Raw genomic sequence first — 15407 nt, 5'->3', positions numbered from 1 at the left:
GTTAGTGGGAGTACATACAGGTAGTCCCTGCTTTCAAAAATTTGCTTTGCACCACTTCACTTTGTGAAAGTTGGTACCTGTTTTTGATGAGCAAAGAAATCCAAAGAGGATTTTTTCTTATAAGAAAAAAAAAAGTCTAAAGCAAAAACAGCATTCAGTTTTTGTTTGTAGTGAACTGTTTGAGGGCAGCACACTCCCAAGTAGCTAGAGTGACCACACCAGCCTCCTTCCTCAGGAACTACACTCAGCATCAGGCCAACAGCGCTCTGAATTGTGTCTGTGAGCATCTGTGCTTTTTCTCAGTTTGTTTTATGTATCTATTATTAATACCAAGATGTGCCCTAAGATAATTGCTTCTTTGCTTTATACCACTTCAGTTTACCGAAGGTTTCATAGGAACACTCTACTTTTGGATAGCAGGGAAAACCTAGAGTTGAAAAAACAGTTGAAAGGAGAAGTTGCAGAAAGATTTAGGAGTTGTTCATTCATTCATTCATTTCTTCATTCATTTAATAAGCCTCAGTCTACAGGTTACTATGTGCTATCGGTCTAGTGGTTAGGATTCGGCACTCTCACCACCATGCCCAGGTTCAGTTCCCAGTTAGGGAAGACCTTCTTCTGGGTTTCCCTATTGGCTCAGCTGGTGAAGAATCCACCTGCAATACGGGAGACCTGGGTTCAATCCCTGGGTTGGGAAGATCCCCTGGAAAAGGGAATAGCTATCCACTCCAGTATTCTGACCTGGTCACAAAGAGTCAGACATGACTGAGCAACTTTCACTTCACATCATCCAAAAATCATTCCCCTTTTGCTCGCTGTGCATTTATAAGTTTACCTTCTCAGTTATGGTTTCCATGGACTTGGGTTATTGAGGCTGGCTCTGCTTGACAACTCAGGAAGGTTAACCTAAAGTAGCAAGAAGAAATCAGCATTTTAGTCTTTACTCTTTGTGTTATCTGAATACAGTCACCATTTACCCATTTTTATTTATTTATTTTTTAATTGGAGGGAAATTGCTCTACAGTGTTTTGTTGGTTTATTCTTGTGTAGTTTTTAAAACCTTTCAAGAAGTTATCTAAAATTTTCTACTTGCCTAACCCCATTATTATTTTTTAATATTATTAATATATTCTTCATGTTAATTATTGCTAGTAACAATAAAACAAAATTAATGAGGAAGTTCTTGAGCACTATTATTAACACAGGGCTTTGAAATTAGCTAATAATACTTATTATAATAAATAATGATTAAATAGCATAATGAATATAAAGCACTTGGCACAGTATCTAGCATATAGTAGACATTCAGTTAATGGAAGCTATTGCTACTTTTCTTCTTTTTGCGATGCCCTGAGGCATGCCTAATCTTAGTTCCCCAGCCAGGGATGGAACTCACGCTCCCTGCATTGGAAGGGTGGAGGTTTAACCACTGGACCACCAGGGAAGTCTCTAATGGTAGCTGTTAACTACTTTGATCATCATCATCATCATCATCAGAACTCTCAGTTCCAAGTGACAAAAATTCAACTTTTACTAGATTTTGCAAAATAGGAATTTATTGGCTCATGTTATTTTTAAAAAACAAAACAAACAAGAAACAGAGGTAGATGCCCTAGCTGGATTCAAGTATTCAGACAATATCCACTATGTCATTTCTTGGCTTTATTTTATATTGACTTCATTCATAGCAAGCTTCCTCCTCATTGTAATAAGAGGCTCTACACCTTAGCAGCTAACCGTTACCAGCTGGGGAGGGGGGATGCCCATTTATCAGTAGTTGCAGCAAACATCTTTGGTAGAACTTTCACTGGCCTGTCTTGGGTTATATGCTCATTCCTTAACTAATCACGTGCTCAAGGAAACGAAATGTTCTGAGTGACCAGGCCTGGAACTTGGGAGTGGGCACACATTCCAGCAGAACACAGGAACCAAGAGTGGGTGGGGGAGGATTTTCCCAAGGTTAAATCAAGATGATATCAACAGAAGAAAGTAGAATAAAAACCAGACAGGCAAAACCAGCAGACTTCCAATATTACACTCGGAAAAAAACAGTTGAAAGTGAATCTTGAATTGTTACCCACTCAGTGAAAACCTGTTTACAAAATGTAGCTTGTACTCTTCTTAAAGTGAATAAGCAGATTCTGCCATACTAATGTGCACAGATTGTTCCATAGATAAGGTTGTGCCATAGAAAACATCCCACCTCAACTTCTATATGATTAAGTTGTCGTAACACATGGAGAAAAACACAGCTGAATTTAATTATCACAAGAAAGATAATCACTAAGGTATTAGGCAGCATGTTAAAGTAGAAAGAAAACAAAATAAAAAAAAAATCACAAGATATAATTTCTACCAAAAATGTAGTAATAATATTAGTTACCATACACTGAGTGATGATTGTCTGATTTAACCTCTTATTTCTTGTTTCTGAAGTAAGAGACTTTAATTATCCTTAAAGATCCTTTGCTCTCAAAAATCCTATGATGATTTCAGGGCTCACCTTTAATTTCTCATCACTAATTCTGCATAGTTTTAAGAGATTTTCAGTCAATTATAACACTCGTATGTCATTAATTATGGACAAAATAATAACATCACTATTTAATGTGCATGTCATGGTCTGTACTATTATATGATCATGAAGTAAACTGTCATTTGATAAATATTCTTCCATTGGGACCTCACATACAAAGAATAAAATTTGGCAAAGATACAAAGTGATTAATGTTAGGACGGGAGAAATGCCATCTACATTTTCATATTGGTGTGTGTTATGTGTAAAGAGTTTTGTGTGTGTGTGTGTGTATTTGGTTGGTTGGTTTGGGTTTTTGCCTTATTGCAACTCTGCCAAGCGTATCTCCTCATTCTTGCTTGGAGTCTCTCTTTTTTGCATTTGAATCTGAATTCTAGTCAATACTGAATAGACTATAAAAAGATTTACTAAACTGCTGCAAATAGCTTTACCTTGTCTAAATTGTTATATAAGACAGAAATTAAAATTTGAGCAATTTTATGCTTGATAAAACTCACCTTCAAGTATGCTATAAACTGGGAAAAGATGTAAAGCACAGAAAGATACTGATGTTCATTTCACTGTGTTAAATGTACTCTTTCTGTGAAAAATGAAAATGTGTTTACATAGTTTTTCTTTTTTCAGAGATCAAATATGTAGAAGTTCTCTGAAAGCTTACATTACACAGATGTTAGCTATTAATAATATAATACCTGGAGAGAGTATAACATAGGGATTACTGGTGTGGTCTCTGGAGTAAGAATGTCGGAGTTCATATCATAGCTCCTTCAATTACTAATATAAGTCAGTGGCCAACATTTAACTCCTCTGAAACTTAGTTTCCTTATCTGCAAATGGCGAAAATCATAGTGCCTCCCTCACAGCCTGTTGGAAAGACGACACAAGGAAACGCGCGTACAGCACAGTGTGTGCCACAGAGTAGGCACTGAGCACTCGAAAACTGTAGACCTCTGACTAAGTCAGGGACTTAAGAACTCATCTGTTCATATTAGCCTCTGCTCTTAAAGTACAGTTGTTTAGCAAATGAACTAAGCATGTAAATTTTAGCTAACAGCTACTATATCTTACAGTCTCTCTAAAATTTATTTATATGTATTTGAACAAATTCACAGATGTACTCATGGGGAAATAAAATAATTGATGTTGTTTGTAAATTTTGTTTTTATTTTTGAGGAGCTTTTTGCCTAATATGTTATTATTATAGAATATTTCTATTGTTCATTCAACAAATATTTATTATGAGCCTGCTAAGGGCCAGGCATAATGCAGTATAATAAGTACTCTTTTTCGAATTTATATGGTTCTTGTCTTCAGTGACCTTACCCCTCCTATCATAGATAGTGACAGAAAGTAGATCTATAAAGAAATAATTTTAAAATTAAATATTGAGGTGGGTAGAATAATGGTTTCTCCCCCCTCAAAGATGTCCACATCTTAATCCTTGGTACCTATGAATATGATATCTTACATGGCAAAAAAGATTTTGTAGATATGATCAAATTTAAGGACTTTGAGATGGGAAAATGAACCTGGATTATCTAAGTGGACTAAACTTAATCACATTGGTCCTTAAACACAGAAAACCTTACCCTGTTATGGTCAGAGGAAAAAGTTAACTACAGAAGGATGGTCTGAGAGTTACAATGTTGCTGGATTTGAAGGTGGAGGAAGGGGACTAGGAGCCAAGTAAGACGGACACCCTCTAGCAGCTAGAAAAAGTAGAGAAATGGATTCTTTACTTGAGCCTCCAGAAAGAAACAAGCCTGCCAGTTTTGACTTCTCACCTGCAAAACAGGTTAGAAAACAGTGATACATTCGTGTCATTTTAAGTCACTAAGTTTGTACTAATTTCATATGGCAGTGATGGAAAGCTAATCCAAATATAGTAAATTCTCTTTACTTACTGTCTATCTGTGCAGAAATAGTTCTTCTATTTCTCCTAAAGTGTTAAGAATCACTGTCCAAAGTTGTATCAGAAGAGCTTGAAAGAATTTTCCCCAGAAGACACTCAAAAGTCATCAGTCCAGAGTAGATCCCATGCCCTTTCCAAGGCCAGCTTCTCATCAAGGACAGGGGATTACTCTTAGACTTGCCATCTCTGAAGCTATAGATGGGTTTTCCTCAGGTAAAGAATATGGACTGGATTAAAGTTTGGTCTGGATTAAGGAAAAAGTAAGTGGATCTTAATAATATCCACAACAAAACATACTGATAATTCCATAAAAATATATAATTGCTTTGAGATTACAATTATAAATAATACAAATAATATAAATATAAAATATAAATAATCCAAATAATATTTGGAAAAAATAAGGCCATCTTTTTGTTTGGCAAGAAGTGGAGCAGGTAGGTAAAAATCTGTCAAGATATTGCTCTAATGCTTGCCAGCCACAAGATAAATTCTCCCCATGTATTCAACAGATATTTACTGATACAGAAAACACTGTAGTGAGACTGACTGTAATGTCAGTGATTTAAGAATGCTGCCTGTTTTCTTTTCCATGTCTTTAAGTGTCTTTCCTCTAGGGTTATTTGAACCTTTATCCAGTTCTTTGCTGAATATCGTTGATGTTTCCAGAGAACTTTATTTGTGAAGATATGCCACTTTTAGGCATTCTTCTAGTGACTTTTTTTTCTCCTTCAGATTGCCCAGATTAAATGCTTCTGTAAGGTGGCAGATTTTTAGTAATTATTTTATCTGGTTGATAGGTATTTAGGGGTTCATTGTACTATTTTCTCTAATTTTGTGTTTGAAATTTTTCATATTAAAAAAAAAAAGAAGCAGCAGCAGGCTGCCACAGCCACAGCATCCCCAGGCCAGTTGGCCTCCCATCTCTAGTCCCCGTCCCCCTAGCTGCTCCCTGGATCTCAGACTGCTGCCTCTCCCCCTGGCCTCGAGGAGTTAACTGAGCATTGCAACACCTACTTCTTCCCCTGAAAAACCCACAAACAGTTTGTAGAAGAATTTAAAGTGAATCTTCAGAAAGAACTGTTTTAGATTAGGGTACTCACTTTGTACTAAAACCACAAATATACTGAAAAAGTTTTAAAAAGCTTCAGTAACAACAGAAAACCCCAAAGTACAATAAGTGCATAGATTAAAAGAAATTAGAGGTGGTAAAAAAGAAAAAGAAATTAAAAAATAAAGAAAGAGGCCAAAAATGATACCAGCAATGATAGACACTGGAGTAGAAGAGAAGTTGAGGGAACAGAAGAATTACAAACTAAATCAAGAACTCTTTGAGTTCTGTCCTAAAGAAAAGAAAGCCTTAATCTCAAGTAAGTACAAAAAAAATCTCAAGATTTTTGTTTTTCTTTTTTAATATAGTGTATTATTGTGGAACACATTAAAAAGTATGAGAAGCTAAGAAACAAAATTAATCACAGCACATCAGTGAACAAAAATATAATTTAAAAGTTAAAATACAAAAAATAAGGAAAGGTTAACAAATAAACTATAATTCACGAGTATATTATCTGTATCAAAAAGGATTCATAAAATCCCATTTTATGGATTAGAAAACTGAAGCTCAGGAAACTGAAGTAGTTTGATCAAGGTCATTCAGTTTAAGTGTTGGGAGCCTAGATTTAAACTCTCCAAATATCTCAACAACATTTTGTTTTTCTCATTCTTTTTTTGGTAGAAATTAAAATCCAAAAGTAATTTATTAAATTATATGTATAGATTAACTCTAATTCTGGCTTAAACTTATATACATTTAACAATGATGCCCCATTGAGTCTCATTTTTTCATTACATCAATGATACTCTGTACTCAACATAAATTACTATTATATGGGAAAACACTGCCTTAAAATGAAACACTTTAAGTGAAACACTTCAGTGAAACACTGAAAATCATTTTGTCTGACTATTGCACATAAAAGTTAGATTTTTTGCATTTTTCCTTATATATGTAAACTATTATGTAGAATAAAAAATAATGCATTTAAGTGAAAAAATATTTTTAGTTATTTACTTATTGATTACTGAAATGATTAAGTTTTGGTTTCTACTAAAGGAATCTAAGTCCAATTCATGTGTTTGAAGTGTGTCTCAAGTTAAGTTAATTAACTATTTTCTGGCCTAGACAGCCTACTTAGTAGCTTTTAATATTTACTTGTTATTATATGAAACTCTATACCCAAAGTCGTCTTTTTTCAGTTCAGTTCAGTCACTCAGTCATGTCCGACTCTTTGCGACCCCATGAATCGCAGCACACCAGGCCTCCCTGTCCATCACCAACTCCAATTTTCTATCTTGCACCTACTATGAGCAAGTATATGTTCAATAAATAATTACTGATTTGAATCATCATGCCTAAAAGAGATTAGGTTTAATAAATTACAATTACAACTGTGTCACTGTGACATAGGTTTTCTTTTGTGACCAAATTAGGGGCTAGTGAAAAGAGAGAAACTATACCAATTATTTTAACAAAGATAAGTTAATACAAAGAATTGTTAAGCAGGCATTGAAGAACAGGAAAGGCAAAAACATGAAGGCAGTCATAGTCAAAAGATGTAAAAAAAATACCAGCATCATAAGCATTACCTGGAAACTTGTTAGAAGTGCAAATTCTCAGACTCCAAGCCCCAATTGTGGCTTACTGAATCAGAAACCCTGGCAGTGGGCTTTCAGAGCCCTCCAAGGGAGTCTAACATATCAAGTTTTAAAAACCACTTTAGTAGGCTAGAGTGCCACAGGTAGTAACACCAGGAACCAGCCACCACTCCTGGGCCTGAGGAAGCAGAGAAGAGAGAGAATTACTAAAACTGAGAAAACTGGGGAAGGCCCCATGACACGCAGCTGAGACTCAGGCTTCCAAGAGCCAATCACCGCCCACCTGGTACTGGTGTTTCTGAGCTCAAAGGAGGAACACCACAGACCCTGGGGACCAGAGATCTGAGGGAAAGGAACCCACAGGTTTGATCTGGTGTCTCAGGAAGGCACATTGAGATAGTTTCTGCAGGTGCTGGGAAGTCACTAAACTGAAATCAGTAGCTGCTACCAGAAGGACCTACTACCGCCAGAGTGAACTATCACTGGAGACCAAGAGGACCAAGAAACCCATGAGAGGCAAACAAGAAAGAGCAAGCCCCTTCCTCCTCCTCTTGCTGTGCAGTGTCTCTCTAGTTCCTCTACTGGCAGAGCCTAACAGGGAACCAGATATGTTTGTAGAATTTCAAAGAGTAGGGTTGAAGCTAAGAGATAGTAACTTAATATCTATCTACTAGAAGGCAATGGCACCCCACTCCAGTACTCTTGCCTGGAAAATCCCACGGATGGAGGAGCCTGGTGGGCTGCAGCCCATGGGGTCGCAAAGAGTCGGACACGACTGAGCGACTTAACTTCGACTTTTCACTTTCATGCATTGGAGAAGGAAATGGCAACCCACTCCAGTGTTCTTGCCTAGAGAATCCCAGGGGCAGCAGAGCCTGGTGGGCTGCCGTCTATGGGGTCGCACAGAGTCGGACACGACTGAAGTGACTTGGCAGCAAGATAGTAGTATAAAGACCCTAATTGTAATAAGACTGAGAGGTAATAGAAATAGTACATAATTTTTGGTATGTATAATTGGGTACACATGGACATTTTCTGGGGAACTGATATGTAGGTAAACTTTTAGGCTTATTATACAAAATTATTCCTATGTGGAAACTGTATGTTTCTTCTGATGAGATTAATAAGCATTTAGGACATCAAGGACCTACACTGAATTCTTAGCTTCCCAGCTAAAATCGAAGGATCACAGACATAATAGCTGAGAATTGCTCAACAGTAGCAGCAAGCTCTACTCCAGAGAGAGGAGGCTGGGTCATTGAAGTCTTAGTGTCAAATGAATGGACTGAAAAGAAGCTTACTTAGCAGGACAGAGCAATCCAGAGCCTGCCTCTGAACAGCAGATTGGTATAAAAAGGTTGTTCAGTAATCACAATCATTGATAAGAACAATACGAACATGATTTTTCACTTAATAAGTTGTTGTGTGCAATTCCAGGGAGCTAGAAAATGAAATGATCAGCTACTTCCTTCATCTTGTAAATCTGTGTTCTAGTAGTTGAGTGTCCAGTCAATGTCAAGGCCACATAAATCAATAAATCAGTGCTTTCCATATTCTTGAAAGGTGATCACAGTCACAGCTGTTCTGGGTGACAATCAAAAGGAACATTCCCAGATATTATCGAATGGTTATCACAAGTATGCCCAGTACATACTCTGGAAGATAAAGAACTATGAAATGATCATTATTCTTAAAAGACCTTCACCTGTTTCTCATTTTATGTTTATATTTTGTCTTGTTTTTGTTTTTCAAAGGATATTGAAGAATCACAAAACCACACTGGCGAGCCTGTGGGAGATGACTACAAAAAGATGGGAACGCTTTTTGGTGAACTGAACAAAAGCCTCCTCAACATGGGCTTCACAAGGATGTATTTTGGAGAACAAATTGTAGAACCAGTAATAGTCATTTTCTTTTGGGTTATGCTGTGGTTCCTTGGCCTACCAGCCTTCGGACTAGTTGCTCTTCTTTGCCTTGTCATTATTTATGTGCAGCAGTAAAATATGGCCAAATGAACATTTGGTTTGACATTTGGTAGCCAGATATGTAATTAGTGAAGTTATACATTTCACTACATAAAGGCTGAAAAGTTTGCCTTGTTTCAAATTGTGTGTTGTTGTTTTGCAATTAAATTTGTAAGTTGATGTTTAAAATTAAATTCAACTTGATTTTAAGAGGGTTGAATATATATAGTAGCTTATTCATAACTTGTTTAACTACTGTGATCTGTGCCCACTTTTAAATACTCCTATTCCCATGCCAGACCTTAAATAACACCAAAAAGTGAGCAGGGAAAATAGGATACAAAATTCAAATCAGACAATATAGATCTTGTAAAAGCTCTAATAAAACATTTTAGAAGAAAAAGGGTGAAACAGGGAGTGAAAAATTTTGACTGGAGAATTGCTCTTCACTTACCCCAACCAAATAAATCCATATTTTCTGGGAAATAACTTGAATTTCCATTGTCCCTGCTCAGCCAAAACTAATGTAAATGACAACTTCTATACACTACCTTAATATTTTGAAAATTGGTAAAGCTAGCACATTTTCTAAAGATTGTAAAGAAATATATTTATTATAACTGGGAAAACTTCCAAGTTAAATATAACTTTTTTATAATGTAATACTTGGGCTTGGAATTACTTCAGTATATCATTTGGAGTTTTAGACAATTTTGGTGCTAATTAGTTTTTGTGAATTTTTAAAGGCTCATAAGCCAGGTCCATAGTTGACTGTACCCCGTAGTAGTGAATGTTTTCCTTGTATTTTTTCCTAGATAAACATTTTCAGTGTATTTTTTTTAGAAATTTACATTTTTATAATTCTTTTATAGCAATTAGTCTAAGATTTTAAAAATCTATTTCCTATCTTGATATGGATTTTCCCCTCAAAGTTGATTTGTATTATGGCTGAAATTCTTTATTATTCCTTTTTTTAAAAGAAAAAGCTCATTTTCTTTAATATCTGTATTAGACATTACAGTATTACAATATAAAACCAAATGCTTAAATTTGGAACTCAACAGCCAATTGTATCATATTCCTCTAATGCTAAAGTCAAGTCAGTAATTGGCCAGGCATGTTATTAATGTGTCTTAATTCAACACTTTGGGGTTTTATATTGAAAAATAGCATTTCTGTAAACATATTTAGAAAATGAAAAACGGCTTACTGATATTTTGGATTTTGTTAAAAAAAAAATCTAAAATCTTTATACTTTGGTCTAAAAAAACTTTCTATGTAGACAAAAGATAGGTATTTGAGATAGTTATCTAGAAAGTTAAATAGAGGAAGATGGAGCAATGGGTTATTTTTATCTTTGGCAGGGCAATAACTAAAGTGTGTAAAATGTTTACTATTCTACTTTATAAAGTTTTTACCCAGTCCTGTTTCTAAAATTTATTCTGTATGTCCTCAGCATCTTCCATACTGAAGCAGAAAAATGGTGAAAATGTTCAATTTAGATTTCTAAAATTAGATTATCCTGAACAACAGTACCAATCAGAGGGCACTAAAAAATATTATTCCTTTGTGTAAATACAGATCTTTTAAAGTTTGACTTTGAAAAAAGACTTTGTACTATATCATTGTGTTTTTACTGGGTTTGCAGTATTTTTAATAGTAACCTTTATGAACCTGGCATAAGAGCAAGTTATTTGACATTATTCGTGTCCAGTAGAGTTGCGAGGTTTTTAACAGAAGTCATGAGATTTTGTATATCTGCATTCAATATTTAAAAGTGTATTCCTTTGTAATACTACTAGAAGTTTTAATTTCCTTTTGGAATGTAAAAAAAGAAATAGTATGCATAATAGCAGCTCTGGTTCTACCAGAGCTAATATTGAAAATATTTTTAAAAGTAATTTTTAATTGTCAAATATTATACATCTGTACACTGCTGTTAATAGGATGTATATTAAATTCTATAAAGAAATGAGATATTTTGATGCTATCCTTTCTGCATATATTATTAGAAGAGCATACCAACAAATAATTTGCTTTAATAGGGAAAAAACAAACTTTGCTCATTTGATGGAAATAAAATATTTTCTTTTATGAAAGGTATTAGAATGCAAATTATACTGATATCTTGAAATAAAAAGAAACTGGTCATTTCTTTGGTTCATGGTATAAGGAATTGATTCACAAACATTCTCAATCATTTCAATCTCAGACACAAGGCAATTTTAGAAACTACTATTACTATGAATAAAGAGAAATTATAGTGCTATATTATTAGATTTGTGTATGTATATATCACTCATACCTCTATTCAAAAGGAAAAGGTCAAGACCTATAAGTAAACTGACTGTAGATGAATAAATCAATTTTCACTAAAGGAAAAACTAAGTTATGTAGAATTCAGTTGTCTCATATGCTGAACTCATATGCAAGGTATATTTCCATTCCTGGCCACCAGTCAGATCATTCTTAGTTCACTAGTGTGCTGGAGCCAGCTTACACTGGCTTGCAAAAGCCAACTGTATACATTTAATCCCTCTTTGCCTTCAGTGACATCAAGTTGGTGGCCTGACATTGAATATGAAGGGAGTATTTACACTATAATTGGCAAACACAACAAATCAGGGCTCTTTTTTTGTGGGAAGCCAGTTGTTGAACATGTATCATCAGCACATCACTGATTAGCCACTCTAGAGGCCACATTTCCATTTCTACTCTTAAAAAGATAAAGGAAGTATATCAAGGCAAATCCCCACAGACCCATCCAAAATTGCATTTGAATCTTTTCCATGTGGGAACTATGGACCATAGTTGTCTTCTGACCAAAGTGTATCTCTATTTAATCACGTTTTGATCAGAGAAAATCTTCCTGGGCTATCACTAAACTGCCAATCTATTAAAGACTATCCAAATGATCAGGAAATAAGAAACAGTTACAGAACTGAGAGAGAGCAAATTACAGCATAAGGTCTGTTGTAAAGTATTAAGCTCAAAATAATCAAAGCTGGGTATTTGAGCAATCAAGGGCTGTTTGTCTGGTTTGTGATTCTATAATATAATTACATATTTTAGCTATTTATTATTTTAATTATTTAGTTATTTTACAAATGTTTATTGATTTCAGTTTATTTTAGAAGTTTTCATTGTGAATTAATGGCTTGACAGGGTGAAATAAGAATTTAAAAAATCAGACTGTCATACTTGTTAGTACTTCTAGTACTAGAATTGGCCAAGAAGAATATCAACTAATGTACAAACTATTGCTTCAGGATTATTGCTGGACTGAATATTTTCTAAGTCCTATTTCTCTGCCGTACAGTTGTGTTCATTTCACATGCTAGTAAGGTTAACACTCAAAATCCTTCAAGCTCAGCTTTAGCAGTACGTGAACCAACAACTTCCAGATGTACAAGCTGGATTTAGAAAAGGCAGAGGAACCAGAGATCAAATCGCCAACATCCGCTGGATCACAGAAAAAGCAAGGGAATTCCAGAAAAACATTTACTTCATTGACTACACTAAAGCCTTTGACAATGTGGATCACAACAAACTGGAAAATTGTTCAAGAGATTGGAGTACCAGACCACCTTAGCTGTCTCCTGAGAAACCTGTATGCAGTTCAAGAAGCAACAGTTAGAACCAGACATGGAATAATGAACTGGTTAAAAATTGAGAAAGGAGTATGTCAAGGCTGTATATCGTCACCCTGCTTATTTAACTTCTACGCAGAGTACATCATGCGAAATTCTGGGCTGGATGAAGCACAAGCTGGAATCAAGATTGTAGGGAGAAATATCAGTAACCCCAGATATGCAGATGATACCACTCTAATGGTGGAAAGTGAAGAAGAACTAAAGAGCCTCTTGATGAGGGTGAAAGAGGAGAGTGAAACAGCTGGTTTAAAACTCAACATTGAGAAAACTAAGATCATGACATCTGGTCTCATCATTTCATGGCAAATAGATGGGGGGAAAATGGAAACAGAGACTAATTTTATTTTCTTGGGCTCCAAAAAATCACTGCAGATGGTGACTGCAGCCATGAAATTAGAATACGCTTGCTCCTTGGAAGGAAAGCTATGACAAACCTAGACAGTGTATTAAAAAGCAGAAACATCATTTTGCCAGCAAAGGTCCGTATAGTCAAAGCTATGGTTTTTCCAGTAGTCATATATGGATGTGAGAGTTGGACCATAAAGAAGGCTGAGTGCCAGAGAATTGATGCTTTTGAACTGTGGTTGGAGAAGACTCTTGAGAGTCCCTTGGACAGCAAGGAGATCAAATCAGTTCAATCCTAAGGGAAATCAACCCTGAATATTCATTGGAAGGACTGACGCTGAAGCTGAAACTCCAATACAGCAGCCACCTGATGGAAAGAGCTGACTCATTGGAAAAGACCCTGATGCTGGGAATGATGGAAGGCAAGAGGAGAAAGGGGTGACAGTTGGCTGGATGGCATCACTGACACAATGGACACGAGTTTGAGCAAACTCAGGGAGACAGTGAAGGACAGGGAAGCCTGGTATGCTGCAGTCCATGGTGATGAAAAGAGTTGGACACGACTTAGAGACTGAACAATAACAGTTTCTCTGCCCAACCCTTGATTTTTGATGTTCCAGACTGTTCTTTCATGGGTCTACATATTACCTTGAGCAATACCACCACTCCCATGGCTTCAGTTACCATTTCACACTAACAGCTCTCCAGTCTACATCTCCATTTCAGAGAGTTCTATGCAGAATATCAGATTCATACATTCAACTGCTTGCCCAACATCTGTTCTTGCTTATCCCTTAGTACCCAAAATTTAACATGTCCAGAAAAGGAACTCGGCATCTTTTTCCCATTTTCTTCTTCCTGTGTTTCTAGTCTTAGCGAACGACACGATTGCCTCCTACACAGCCCACATGTAACCTATCACTCTTTCACCTTGTTTTACCTCCTAAAAAATCTTGCCACTTCCTTCCATTCACAGTATCACTAACCTAGTCCATACTGCCATCCATAGATTGCTATCTTAGAATCCTCACTGATCTCCTGCCTTCATTTTTCCATGTTATAATCAGAATAATTTTTCTAAAATGTGACTGACGTCCTTGGCCTAAATCTTTTCAATGACTTCCTGTTACCATTATGATAAAATGTTTAGTCCTTAGTATAGTTTTCATGAACCCTTTGTGAACTGGTTCTTAACATACCTTACCTGTCTATGCAGCCACCTTCCCTTCCCAAGTCTCACTATACTGATTGTGTTTTCAGCTGAAAGCTGTACTTTCTTCCAAAATCTTTTACCTTCTTTCTTTAGCTCCTCCCTACCAAATTGACCAGCACATCCACAGCTTTAAGGCTTATTTAGATATTGTGTCCCCTGGGGAAAATTTCTCCACCTCTTTTAAATCCAGTTTTGGTATTTCATAGGGCTTCCCTGATAGCTCAGTTGGTAAAGAATCTGCCTGCAATTCAGGGACCCTGGTTCGATTCCTGGGTCGGGAAGAGCAGCTGCAGAAGGGACAGGCTACCCACTGCAGTATTCTTGGGCTTCCCTTGTGGCTCAGCTGGTAAAGAATCCACCTGCAATGCAGGAGACCTGGTTTGGGAAGATCCCCTGGAGAAGGGAATGGCTACACACTCCAGTATTCTGGAGAATTCGACAGACTGTATAGTCCGTGGGGTCGCAAAGAGTCGGACACGACTGAGCGACTTTTACTTTCACTTTTCACTTTGGTATTTCATGTGCTTTCAGAGGACCCTGTGTTTCCCCTGTCCCCATTTGTCATGTTATATTGTAAAAGTTTATGGTCAGCTTCTTCCATTAAACAATAGGCTTCACAGGCAGAGACATGTCTATCATGTTCATAACTGCATCACCGAACACAATGACTGGCATACAGTATGTCCTCAAAATCTTTGCCAAATAAATAAATCAGCTTCATTTATTCATATTCTCCCTAGAAGGTATTCACAAAGAAGACCTAGAGTTGGTTGCACTTTAAAGTTTTTTTGACTCCAAAAATACACCCTATTTGCATAAAGAGCATGGATTGATTTATGTGTTATCACTTATAAAGTTTATTTACTTTCAATGGAAGAATATTGCTATTTTTTGCATACATATACAGTATTGCTACTCTATGCTTACATTTTTAGAAGAAAAATGTATTTTCATGTCATGCTTGATGAAATCACTATTTCTTCAGAATGCAAATGGTAACTCATGCTACCTAAATTTCATATTTTTCCAGTATTTTTCAATAGATCTTTCTTTTCTAAACGTTAATCTTTAAAAATCTCAGAAATGTGAGCAGGAATTCTCAAGTATCTAAGCTTGGTATTTTAGGCTC

The 15407-nt window shown here is 36.1% G+C and overlaps 1 protein-coding gene and 1 long non-coding RNA gene across 3 annotated transcripts in view; one reads left to right on the top strand and one right to left on the bottom strand.

Annotated features, from left to right (window-relative positions):
- LOC139183585 (uncharacterized) overlaps positions 1–7343 on the bottom strand; it is a 33401-nt gene extending 26058 nt beyond the window's left edge. Inside the window, exons 1-2 of one of the 2 annotated variants that reach the window (XR_011567066.1) lie at positions 7095–7343; positions 836–906 (exon numbers count right to left, since the gene is read on the bottom strand). This is a non-coding gene — a long non-coding RNA (uncharacterized lncRNA). The remainder of the gene's footprint in view (positions 1–835; positions 907–7094) is intronic. The other variant, XR_011567065.1, reaches the window with a different exon arrangement.
- FAM241A (family with sequence similarity 241 member A) overlaps positions 1–11044 on the top strand; it is a 43317-nt gene extending 32273 nt beyond the window's left edge. The window contains exon 2 of the mRNA XM_019962302.2: positions 8858–11044. Coding sequence (XP_019817861.1) covers positions 8858–9103 — 246 coding nt within the window. The 3' untranslated portion in view covers positions 9104–11044. The remainder of the gene's footprint in view (positions 1–8857) is intronic.
- Positions 11045–15407: the final 4363 nt, after the last annotated feature.

This window comes from Bos indicus, chromosome 6, assembly GCF_029378745.1.
Source record: "Bos indicus isolate NIAB-ARS_2022 breed Sahiwal x Tharparkar chromosome 6, NIAB-ARS_B.indTharparkar_mat_pri_1.0, whole genome shotgun sequence".
In the NCBI taxonomy this organism is placed as follows: domain Eukaryota; kingdom Metazoa; phylum Chordata; class Mammalia; order Artiodactyla; family Bovidae; genus Bos; species Bos indicus.
This window is presented reverse-complemented; position numbering and strand designations above follow the sequence as displayed.